Below are 12,281 nucleotides of genomic sequence, written 5' to 3'. Positions count from 1 at the left end.
CCGAGCTCGGATTAAATAGGCAGCCCCACAGCCCTATGGTAATGAGGGATGGGGGAAGGCAATGATTGTGATTGGGTCATTGGGAGTGATGCAACGTCACCTTTTCCTTTCACTCTCTGATTGGTTTCTTCAGATATCCAATCACATTCAGTACCTGCCACCAATCACAAACACGCTCACACTGCACATTGTCCGGTTTCAGCAATTTGTTCCGAACTGTTGCAGTTCTGCTTCCGGCCAGTAGATGTTCCCAAACCCCGGGTCATTGAAGTTTACAGATGAGAGAGGGACAGAAGATAAACTCATTCATCACATTATATTGCACGGGTGGGATTTAGAAAAACTGGGATTGGAGACGAGCTGCAAGTACATTTTGTTGGATCAATCGTTAGCTATAATGCTGTGTTAAATTCTTGTAATTAATTTAGGAGTTGTTTTCTATACTGAGGAAAACTGCGATAAAATACAAGAAGACTTTAATAAGCTTGCTGAAAGGCCGTGTAAATGGCCATTGAATTTCAATATAGAAAGGTGTGAGGTGGTGCGTTTTGCTCGGGGGAATAAGGAGGCCACATACTGCCGAGAAAATAAGAGTCTAAATGGGGTAGAAGAGCAAAGGGGTTTTGGGGTACAGATTGACAAATCATTAAAAGTAGCAACACAGGTTGATGAGGCCACAGAAAGCAAACACAGCACTGGGGTTTATTTCTAGAGGAATAGAATTGAAAAGCAGATAAGTTATGTTGAACTGTAATTTAAACTGTCAAACCTTCTGTCAAACTGTTAAACCTTCCCTTTCTGAAATCCGTGCTGACTATTCTTTATTATATTTTCGGTTTCTGGATGTTTTTCTGTTGCATCATTGAGTAAAGAATTCCATGATCATTCCAACCACCGACCTTTAGTTAACTGGTCTATAGTTCCCTGGAATTGTTCTATCTCCTGTTTTAAAATATAAGAATCACATTAGCTGTCATCCAGTCCTCTGGCACTATTCATTTATGAGAAGATTTTTTTTCTAGATATGTAACAGTGCCTCTGCTATCTCTTCTGTTGCTTCATTTAACATGCATGGATGCAATCCATCAGGACCAGGAGTTTAACCACCCTTTCTAACTTAAATGCCTTGATATCTTTTTGACCTCGTTCTCTAATATATTCACCCTGTTAATCTCCCGGTTAAATACTGAGGCAAAGTAATAATTCAATATTTCTGGCATTTCGCTGACGTTATCTGTGAGTTTATCTTGTGCATCCATTAGTGGCCCTCAAGATATTCTGATTTTCCTTTTGTTATTTTTGTGTCTGTGGAATAATTTACGATTTCTTTTTATATTCCTTGATAATTTGATTTCGTGGTTCCTGTTTGCTTCCCTAATTGTTTTTGTGACTTCTTCCTATTATCTTTCGTCATCCTCTTATTTAATATTTATAAATGAGAAAATCCACCATCTATTTGTGTCTGCTCCGGGGCTGATGTTTGGGAACTATTTATTGTCTGTGATTAAAGTGCTGGAAACCCAAAACCCAAACTCCACAGAAACACTCTATTTCTCCCTCCTTGTGAACTTAGGTGCTATAATGGTGAGAAGAGCTGCCTTCCAAACAGTTAATTCCAACAGGTTTGATTCCCAGCTCGTTGAATTCAGAAACACCAAGACTGGAACCGAGTTTGATGATGTTGAGAGGGATCGTGTTTCCAAAACAGAAACAGGTTTAATTTGTATTAAAAATACTTTTAAAATTCATTTCTTTCCCCCATAACGTTGAATTTAACTCTGTTCCTTTGTATTATTATTTGCCCTGATCTGTACAGTGGAAACGGGACACAATTGCCCGAATTCAGTGAAATTAATTGATTTTCTGAAGATTTTCTCTGCTGATTCCCGTTCCTTATTTAAATTATGTCGGATTAACCTTTCTGATCGATAGAAGGGTCATAGTCCTGAACCGTTAACCCGAGCTTCCCTTCTCCACAGATGCTGCCAGACCTGCTGAGTCTTTCCAGCATTTTCGGTTTTATTTTTTTCTATATTTTATCTTATTCACCTTTGACGTTCGCCAATGAAAATTCCAGATTAGCGTTCAGTTTTTATTTGTGTTTTAGTTCTATTAATTTGAATTAATGTGAATCGTGACCTGAGATATCAGACAGAAATATTGTGCAAGGTCGAGTGAAATATAATGGGGCAACATTCGAATGAACAAAACAAATACTTTATTATGAATCAATTGTCTAATTTTTCACGGACAAAATATGAAAAAATACGAGAGTAGAAGTTACAGAGAGAAACTATTTCCTCACATTGTACATTGTCCTGAATCTGGAACGACGACAGATCATGTGAATTTGTTCCACTCTGTTACAGTTCTCACTTATGGCCAGTAGATGTCAGACTATACGTGAGTGTGGGATTAATTCTCTGTCTTTCAGTCTCTGGTACTGTGTGTGTGTGGGATTCATTCTGCATCTGTCAGTCTCTGGTATTATATGTGAATGTAGGATTCATTCTATTCTTGTCAGTCTTTGGTACTGTGTGGGAGTGTGGGTTTCATTCTGTATCTGTCAGTCTCTGGTACTTTGGGATTCATTCTGTATCTGTCAGTCTCTGGTAATGAGTGTGAGCATGGGGTATATTCTGCATCTGTCAGTCTCAGGTACTATATTTAAGTGATGGGTTCATTCTGTATCTGTCAGTCTCTGGTGCTTTATGTGAGTGTGGGATTAACTTTGCAACTGTCAGTCTCTGGTGCTGTATGTGAGTTTGAGATTCATTCTGTATCTTTCAGTCTCTGGTGCTGTACGTGAGTGTGGGATTCATTCTCTAATTCAGTCTCTGGGAAAATGTGCAATTCTGAATTCATTCTGTATTCTTATTTCAGTTTACAATATCGTATTTAAAACTGTATCTTTAATACTTTAAATTATATACAGTTCTTCGTCGAGTATTTAATTTGTAAATATCAATTTTCTTTAATCAAACAACGTGTGTGAGGTTTGGAGTGGGATTACATCTTAATCTCTGAACTCTATTGTGAATGATAATGTACCTTTCAATCTGTTCACGTTGAAATTATTGGACTGGTATATAATGTGTAGTTCAGTCTGCAATAATGGAATTGATACTGTATCTATCAGTCTGATACTGTATGAGATTTTTGGACTGGATTGTGAGGTGTAGCTCAGTCTGCACTAATGGAAGTGATACTGAATCTTTCAATGTGATACTGTATGAGATTTTTGGACTGGTGAGTAACATGTACCTCAGTCTGTGCTAATGGAATTGATATTTTATCTTTGAGTCTGATACGGTATGAGATTCTTGGCCTGCTATATCATGTGTGGTTCAGTCTGCACTAATGAAATTGATACTGTATCTTTCAGCCTGACATTGATGAGATTTCCGGACTGATATGTAAAGTGTAGTTCAGTCTGTGCTAATTGAATTGATACTGTATCTTCCAATCTGAACATTTATGAGATTTTTGGACTGATATGTAAGATGTAGTTCAGTCTGTGCTAATAGAAATGATACTCTATCTTCCAGTCATCATTTATGAGATTGTTGGACTGCCATATAATGTGTGTCTCAGCCTGTGCTAATAGAATTGAAACTACATCTTCCAGTCTGATCATTTATGAGGTTTTTGGACTTGTATGTAACGTGTAGCTCAGTCTGTACCAATGGTATTGATAATGTATGTTTCAGTATAATACTGTATGAGTATTTAGAAATTTATATAATATGTAGCTCAGTCTGCATGAATGGAATTGATACTATATCTTTCAATCTGACACTGTGAGATTTTTGGACTGGTATCTGATGTGTAACTCAGTCTGCAGTAACATGAATGTGAGATTTGTTCTGTATCTGTCAATCGATGGTACTTTGTGTGAGTGTGTGATTAATTCTGTATCTCTCATTCTCTGGTACTGTGTTTGGAATTCATTCTGTACCTGTCACTCTCTGGTACTGTGTGTGTGTGTGTGTGTGTGTGTGTGTGTGTGGGATTCATTCTGTTCCTGTCAGTCTCTGGTACTGTGTGTGAATGTGGGATTCATTCTGTGTCTATCAATCTCTGGTACTGTCTGTGAGTGTGGGATTCATTCTGTTCCTGTCAGTCTCTGGTACTGTGTGTGAGTGTAGGATTCATTCTGTTCCTGTCAGTCTCTGGTACTGTCTGTGAGTGTGGGATTCATTCTGTTCCTGTCAGTCTCTGGTACTGTGTGTGAGTGTAGGATTCATTCTGTTCCTGTCAGTCTCTGGTACTGTCTGTGAGTGTGGGATTCATTCTGTTCCTGTCAGTCTCTGGAACTGTGTGTGAATTTGGAATCATGCTACATCTGTCAGTCTCTGGTTCTGTGTGTGTGTGAGAGGGTTTTTTTCTGTTTCTGTCAATCTATGGTGATGTATGTGAGTGAGACATTCATTCCGTATCTATGAATTTATGATACTGTATGTGAGTGATATAAATTCTGTATCTGTCAATCTGTGCTACAGTGTGTGAGTGTGGTAATTTATTCTAGATTTGTCAGTCACTGGTACATTGTGTGAGCATCATTGAGTGTGAGTGGGATTCATTGTATATGTCAGTCTCTGGCACTGTATCTGAGTGTGAGATTCATTCATTATCATTATGTAAATTTTATCTCCATTTATAGTATGGCATTCAAAACTTTACTTTTAACACCTTAATGTATGAATATTTTTCCCAGTCTTTTATTGGTAGATACTGATACACTTTAAAATGTAATGCGGTAGGTTATAATCAGATAATGTGGCCACTTTTTGAACTTCTATTAAATCTGTATTGATGGGATCACAATCGAGATTTAGTGTCTCTTCCAAACTGATATGGTGACATTTTTGAACTTATATATAATGTGTAGCTCAGTCTGCATGAATGGAATACTGTATATCTGAATCTGAATCTGTATCAGTTTTTTGTAGTTGTTTATAAAGTGTAGATCAGTCTGCACCAATCGAATTGATACTGTATCTTTCAATCTGACACTATGAGATTTTTGGACTTCTATGTTATGTGTAACTCAGCCTGTACTAATGTAGGTGACTGTGAGATTCATTTGGGATCTCTCAGTCTCTGGTACTGTGTATGAGTGTGGGATAGATTCTGTACCTGTCACAATCTCGTACTCTATGTGATTGTGGGATTCACTCTGTATATACCTTCTCTAGTACTGTGTGTGGGATTCACTCTGTATATACCTTCTCCAGTACTGTGTGTGGGATTCACTCTGTATATACCTTCTCCAGTACTGTGTGTGGGATTCACTCTGTATATACCTTCTCCAGTACTGTGTGTGGGATTCACTCTGTATATACCTTCTCTAGTACTGTGTGTGGGATGGACTCTGTATATACCTTCTCTAGTGCTGTGTGTGGGATTCACTCTGTATATACCTTCCCTAGTACTGTGTGTTTGTTGAATTATTTCCATATATGCAGTTTCTCATACTGTATGTTAGTTTGGGATTCATTCTGTATCTCTCAGTCTCAGGTAGCTTGTGTGAGTGTGGGATTCATACTTCACCTGTCAGTCTCTAGTGCTTTATGAGAGTGTGGGATGAACTCGGTATCTGTCAGTGTCTGGTACTGTGTGAGAGTCTGGGATTCCTTCTGCATGTGTCAGTCTCTGGTACGGTATGCGAGTGTGGGATTCATTTTGTGTCTGTGTATAATTATTCTCTCAGATTATATTATTGTGTTCAATACTGTAGCTTTACTATCTTAATGTTTAAATAGTTTTTCTCATTATTTAATTGGTAAATATGGATGCACTTTAGGATTTGATGCTGGAGATTTTTAAACAGATAATTTGTGTGTGCTTTTTGGGCTATGGTTAATTCTGTATCTCTGTGAACACAAATTTGAATGATAATGTATCTTTCAAACTGATATGGTGACATTTTTGGACTGCTGTGTAATGTCTATCTCAGTCTGCACGAATAGAATTGATACTGTATCTTTAAATCTCATACTATGAGTGTATTATAAACTGGTATCTAATTTGTTTCTCATGTTATGCTGTCACAGCATTTCTCAATCTGACACTGTATGAGAGTTTTGGACCTGTATGCAATTTGTATCTCATGCTGCACTATTCGAATGGATACTGCATGTATTAAACTCACATGTGTGAGAGAGTTCTGGTCGCGTATTCAATTTGAATCTCGGGTTACATTATTATAATTCATTCTCTACCTTTCAATCGGGCACTATGTGTGATTTCTATCTGATATTTAATTCGTAGCTACTGTTAACCTACTGTGGGATTGACAATCTTAAAGCATGACTTTGGACTGGGATTTTTGTATCTCCCTCTCAGTGGAACTGAGTGAGGGGGAAATGGAAACAGCGTCTGCCTCACCTGCTCTGTTTCCCTGTTGGATTGAAAATGTGTCTCCGGATCTTGGGATCAGTTTGGGACTGAGTACTTCTGCTGTCTGAGAATGTGGAACTGATGACCTGTCTGTGTCTCTCTGAACGATAACGTACTTACTGTGTGTGAGAAGGAGCTGGCTGCACGGTTCCTTGTGCCTCGGGTGCAGGAAGCATCACATTGATTCTTGGCCCTTCAAGTATTTTTCTGTCAGAAGAAAAAAGTAACTGTTTAACTCCAGAACCAGTGAGGTAGAAAATACAAAAGTGATCAGTTTAATATCGCTGTTAATGATCATTATGAAAACCAGCCATACAAACAGTGTCAGTGTCAGACTCCACTGCAGTACTGCAGCACTCAGCTTCTGCACACCAGGTGTGTTGGGCTGTTTTACAACAATATAGTGACATCCAGACTCAATCCAACCCCTGCACTGATCCATCAATGGGACTACCCGATGAGGCAGGGAACTTTGTGCAGGTCAGGATTCTAATTCCCTCTCCCAGGGGAATAAACGTGAAACAGAAATCTAACAGCAGTTGTTTAAAATGTGTCCTTCACACTTCTCACCTGGTGCCTGCAATAGATGCTCTTTGTATCACTCCCCACATCCTTACTGTCCGGCTCTGTTTCCACTCTTCACTGTCCAATAACAATAAACAGCGTGAGACTGGAACTAAACCAGGACCATTCACTACTGGTTTGGGGAGAGAAAGCAGCAATGATTTTAAATAGCAGGTTCTTCCCATTCTGTCTCCCTTCCCCTGGACACACCCTGTGCACACACAGCCAGAGAATGACCTCTCCCTTCCCCCGCTCACTCCATGTTCCGGGACCAGTTCCTGATCCACTCCGCCTCTTACAAACAGCCCCCGGACTCCCCCTGACCTTCCCCCGGACTCAATGCCGATCTCTGAGCCCATCTGCGGACACGGTCCCGAAGCGATGAGCTGCTGTAACGAGGCTGCTCTTTGCTCCCTTCCCCCGGGGGCCGTGATCTCTCCATTCCCGGCTGTTTTAAACCATCTTCTTCCGCTCACTGAGGGAATGGCGCCCACAGGCCGAGCTGGGGGAGGGGAGCGCGCATGCGCTCTTCTGCTCACCAACATCCAGAGCTGGGGGCGGGGCTGAGTCACGCATGCGCAGATATCTGGTTTAATTCCCAATACAAAAATCGATGGAAACTTTCCCCAATTGGAATTTTTCCGAGTCTGAGCAAAGGAAGTGGGTCTGGGGGAAAGGTCAGAGGGAATGGGGTCCACAGGCAGTGCAGGAACAGGCACCAGAATGGAAAACAGATGGGATTCCACCAGTGCCTAACGCTGGAATCCAGACTGACTTTACAATCTCTAACTATTAAACTAGATGTTTCCATCCCTGCTGTTTCTCTCGGTATCTTTTGATGGTAAAGAGCCTTTCAGAGATAAAGTGGGCGGCTCTGAAATGAGCCAATGTGTTCTGTTCATTCTTGGTCCCTTACCTGATAAAGTGACGTGTGACTCCGAAACTGGAGGGAGGATTTCTCAAACCAATCCTGGAGAAACGGGAGGAAAGTGGGAGTCGGTGTATTTGCTGGGACCGTGTAGGATTAATATCTGACAGCAACAGTCCCAGTTTATTTCAATCGGAGTGAAACTTTCGGTCACTGAGAGAAATACAGAAGGGCCCTGAGCTGCAAAGTTGCAGAGGGTACAACATGCAAGAGAGGGTTAAATGCGTGACACTGTCCCTGAGAGTGGGATTAATAATGTGTCTGTCTCTGAAATAATATCAGAGAGATGAGACTGCATCTTCTGTCACTCCAGCTTGGAATGGCAATTGGAATGGAGAATTTTCCAATTTGTTACTGGGTGAAAACGGGACATTGCAGGTCAGTTTCTCTCTCTCTTTTGTGATACAGAGACACTGATGGGAAGCGTATGGCTGATACTCTGCCTGTCTGTATCTCTCCAGCGCTGTACACGAAGGTGGGATACTGATTGCTGAGTGTGAAACGGACACACTGAGAGGAAGTGTGAGAATGATACTTTGTCTGTGTGCCTGTCTCTGTCTGTCTCTTTATCTGTCCGTCTGTATTTCTCTATCTCTAGCGCTGTACATGAAAGCGGGATAGTGTTATTGAGCGTAATATGAACACCCTGTTGGAAGGTAAAGACTGATTCTGTGTCTGTGAACAGACCTCCGGTGCTGTTGGTGAGACGGTCACTGTCCCTTCTATTCTGTATGAGCCGGTCTGACTGTGCATTTATCAGTCTCCAGTCGAGTAAGGAAAGGTGGAGAGAAACAGCCTGTAACTGTCTGACACTGGACTGCCGATGAATGTTGAATTTATTCAGTAACTGGCCGTCTCTGGGTGTTTAGAATGGGACGGATGGGACACCAGTTACTGTTGTCTGTCAGTCAGTTTAGGAGGAGGGAAAGAAAGACAGAGAGACTGGAGGAGCCCAGAGCGGATAATTTGTATTATCGTCTCAACCAAACATATTTCTGTGTGCGGACAATGTAATAATGTAAAACCAGATATGGATAATCACATCCACAGCTGTGATTGGCTCCTGCCCCTGAATCTGGGGACCAGACACTGTGAGGAGCGCCGGCCTCAGAGTGTTTAACAGTTACTGAGCTGGGAAACTACAACTAACCCCCGAGAATCTGCAGCACAGGCCGAGCGGGGAGGAAAGCCTGTCCCGGGAATTGTCAATCTGGCGAACAGTTTGTCCTGTGAATGTGAAGATTGTGTCAGAGAGAGTGTGTTAAAGGGGCGGGTGGGTTAGATTAATGTCACTGTGTTTGTGTGGCCGGTCTCATCGCCGGATTTCCGAGTCCCTTTTGAGTAAAATTTTAAAAAATCCCTGTCAAAGGATAACCCTCCTCCCCTGCCGAGCTCTGAAGTGGAAATTTAAGGTAAAGTTTCAGATCAATTCAAGATTTCAGCCGAAAAACGGAGATCATGTCAGCGATCGGGTGAGAGAGCGCGATCAGTGCATCAATGAAACGGGTTTAAATCGAAACTGGTGCTTTTAATTCCGGTGAAAGTTTATCGACAGCAAACATCCCGGTGTTAGAGATGGGAAGGGGCTAGTCTGGGACTCTGGAGTGCCCGATTTGAATTGGAATCGGGGAGTTTAAGAGGAGAGAGAAACACAGAGAGGCTGGAGGGGCCGGGAGCTGACAGCAGGATGTCTCCGCCCCGTCCGCTCTGTGCCTTTAAGTTGCTCTGTGCCGCCGTCTCTCGTTTCATTTCTGACCCAGCTCTGACTGTCAGAGAGATTTTCGACAGAGTCCCGGACATGACAGACACTGCAGCCGCCGAAACGGCACCTCCTGCCGCCGCCGCCGCTCCACCCAAGGCTCCCAAGAAGAAGAAGGCGGTTCCCAGACCCAAGTCCACCGGTCCCCCGTTGGGAGAACAGATCCTCAAGATTGTGGGGGATTGCAAGGATCGCAAGGGGATATCCCTGGCCGCGATAAAGAAGGTTCTGGCTACCAAAGGCCTGGATGTGGAGAAGCACCGGTCCCAGATCAAATTAAGTATCAAGAGAAATGTGGAAAAAGGCTCCCTGGTGCAGATCAAGGGCACGGGCGCCTCGGGCTCCTTCAGAGTCGCTAAGAAGGAAACCCAGGCAAAAGTGGTCAAGAAGGTGAAGAAACAAGTGACCAAGAAATCTCCCGGAAAGAAACCAGCGGCCAAAAAAACAGCGGTCAAGAAATCAGCCGCCAAGAAACCAGCGGCGAAGAAATCGACCACGAAAAAGGCGGCGAAATCACCAATTAAGAAGAAAGCGGCGGCTAAGAAGCCCAAGACCCCCAAGACAGTGAAGGCGAAGGCGAAGAAGGTGGAAAAACCGAGGGCCAAGCCCAAGCCGAAGTCAGCAAAGCCCAAGAAAGCAGCGGGCAAAAAGAAATAAAAAATCAAGTGCAACTTGTGACCATCTGAACCCAACGGCTCTTCTCAGAGCCACCCACGTCTCTCAGAAAAGAGCTGATCCCGGAATCGGATGATTCCTGTCCCGGGGCCGGGCTCAGATTTCAGACAGAAATCATTTCAAATAAACCCAGGGTCCTGGTGACTCGCTGACATTCGCTGTTCCCGCCCCACCCCCACTGTCTGAAATAAAATAGAGAGAAAGGGATGTCCGGGCCGGGCCTCACTGGAACTGGCGTGTGTTCGGCTCCAGTCCCAGTTCATTTTTTCTCACAGATTCAGGGCGAGAGTCCGTGACAGGGTAAAACTGGCGGAGATCCGCCGCTATCACAATTCAAACCCCAACACATGAGATTCTCCAAATCAGCTGGAATAAAGTGTTTGTAAACTGCTGAACCCGTCTGGGAGGGGATGTGTGGGGAGATCGAATCGGGTCTGGGACTGAAATGGAAGGAGGCGGGTTGACTTGTTATAGAAGGGACTGTATTTAGGCAGGAATATTACTGACTGTTAATTGTAACGGGGTTTATTTAAAAGCTCCCGGTTTCTGGAAATCCTTGAATATGAAGCCCGAGTCTGTCAGGGTTTGTGCGGAGCGCTGTGTTTCGGTTCAATTATCGATAAACGGTTTGAAATTGGCGGGCGGAGAAAGCTGGAGGTGGAGCTGGAAGATCAGAGGCCGCTCTCCGCTCTATCCGTCACTCTGACTGTCTCCTCCCCTCTCTGTTTAATATCTCACTCTGTCTCCTCCCCTCCCTCTCTCACCCTCTGTCTGTTTCAGTCAGGTCGGGGCAGGCTGCATAAAAACGGAACGAGCATAAGTTCGTTATTCATTCAGCAGTGATTTTAGTGAAGAATCATCATGTCTGGCAGAGGTAAAGGAGGCAAAGGACTGGGCAAAGGCGGAGCCAAGCGGCACCGGAAAGTGCTTCGTGATAACATCCAGGGAATGGAGAACATTTTATAGATAAAACATTAGTTGTAATGCTGTATTAAATGCTTGTAATGAATTTAGGGGGTATTATCTATACTGACTTTAATAAGCTTGCTGAAAGGCGGTGCAAATGGCCTGTGAATTTCCATATAGAAAGGTGTGAGGTGGTGCATTTTGCTCGGGGGAATAAGGAGGCCACATACTGCTTGGAAAATAAGAGTCTAAATGGAGTCGAAGTGTAAAGGGATTTAGGGGTACAGAATGACAAATCGTTAAAAGTAGGAACACAGGTTGATAAGTCCATAAAAAGCAAACACAGAGGTTTGTTTCTGGAGGAGTAGAATTGAAAAGCAGATAAGTTATGTTGAACTATAATTTAAATTTTCAAACCTTCTGTCAAACTGTTAAACCTTCCCTTTCTGAAATCCGTGCTGACTATTCTTTATTATATTTTCGGTTTCTCGATGTTTTTCTATTGCAGTCATGATGTGGAGATGCCGGTGATGGACTGGGGTTGACAATTGTAAACAATTTTACAACACCAAGTTATAGTCTTTTTTGTGATGATTTTTTCTATATATGTAACAGTGCCTCTGCTATCTCTTCCCTTGCTTCATTTAATATGCACGGATACAATCCATCTGGACCAGGAGTTTCACCACCCTTTCTAACTTAAATGTCTTGAAATCTTTATTGACCTCTTCCTCTAATATCATGTTCACCCTGTTAATCTCCCGGGTAAATACTGAAGGAAAGTAATAATTCAATATTTCTGGCATTTCGCTGACGTTATCTGTTAGTTTATCTTGTGCATCCCTTCGTGGCCCTCAGATATTCTGATTTTCCTTTTGTTATTTTTGTGCCTGTGGAATAATTTACTATTTCTTTTTGTATTCCTTGATAATTTGATTTCGTAGTTCCTGTTTGCTTCCCTAATTGTTTTTGTGACTTCTTCCTAACCTCTTCCCATTCGCTTTTGCCATCACCTTATTTAATATCAAAGAATGAGAAATTCCATCA

The 12,281-nt window shown here is 42.4% G+C and overlaps 3 protein-coding genes and 2 long non-coding RNA genes across 5 annotated transcripts in view; 2 read left to right on the top strand and 3 right to left on the bottom strand.

Annotated features, from left to right (window-relative positions):
• The window catches only part of LOC137316793 (zinc finger protein 850-like), a 512,000-nt gene that overhangs the window by 172,875 nt on the left and 326,844 nt on the right, over positions 1 to 12,281 (bottom strand). The window lies entirely within an intron of this gene.
• The window catches only part of LOC137316818 (uncharacterized), a 181,828-nt gene that overhangs the window by 17,746 nt on the left and 151,801 nt on the right, over positions 1 to 12,281 (bottom strand). The gene's annotated exons all lie outside the window — the stretch shown is intronic.
• Positions 1 to 12,281, top strand: part of LOC137316796 (zinc finger protein 271-like) — a 182,061-nt gene that overhangs the window by 133,076 nt on the left and 36,704 nt on the right. The window lies entirely within an intron of this gene.
• LOC137316825 (uncharacterized) lies at positions 787 to 7,082 on the bottom strand. The gene is made up of 3 exons (XR_010961618.1): positions 6,973 to 7,082; positions 6,523 to 6,609; positions 787 to 942 (listed from the first exon to the last, which is right to left on the bottom strand). It is a non-coding gene; the product is annotated as an uncharacterized lncRNA (long non-coding RNA).
• LOC137316667 (histone H1-like) lies at positions 8,925 to 10,310 on the top strand. The gene is made up of 2 exons (XM_067980513.1): positions 8,925 to 8,985; positions 9,709 to 10,310. The coding sequence occupies exons 1-2, from the start codon at positions 8,925 to 8,927 to the stop codon at positions 10,308 to 10,310; spliced, it is 663 nt and encodes a 220-aa protein (XP_067836614.1).

The sequence above is a fragment of the Heptranchias perlo genome, unplaced genomic scaffold (assembly GCF_035084215.1).
Source record: "Heptranchias perlo isolate sHepPer1 unplaced genomic scaffold, sHepPer1.hap1 HAP1_SCAFFOLD_60, whole genome shotgun sequence".
Classification (NCBI taxonomy): Eukaryota; Metazoa; Chordata; class Chondrichthyes; order Hexanchiformes; family Hexanchidae; genus Heptranchias; species Heptranchias perlo.
Note: the sequence above shows the minus strand (reverse complement) of the source record. Positions and strands in the feature narration are given on the sequence as shown.

What these genes read in the sequence shown, in the direction of transcription:
- LOC137316667 (XM_067980513.1), top strand. Translation starts at nt 8,925, where the DNA reads ATGGATAATCACATCCACAGCTGTGATTGGCTCCTGCCCCTGAATCTG. An exon ending in GAATCTGGGGACCAGACACT is followed by an intron (nt 8,986 to 9,708) that starts GTGAGGAGCGCC and finishes CAGACACTGCAG; the next exon opens with CCGCCGAAACGGCACCTCCT.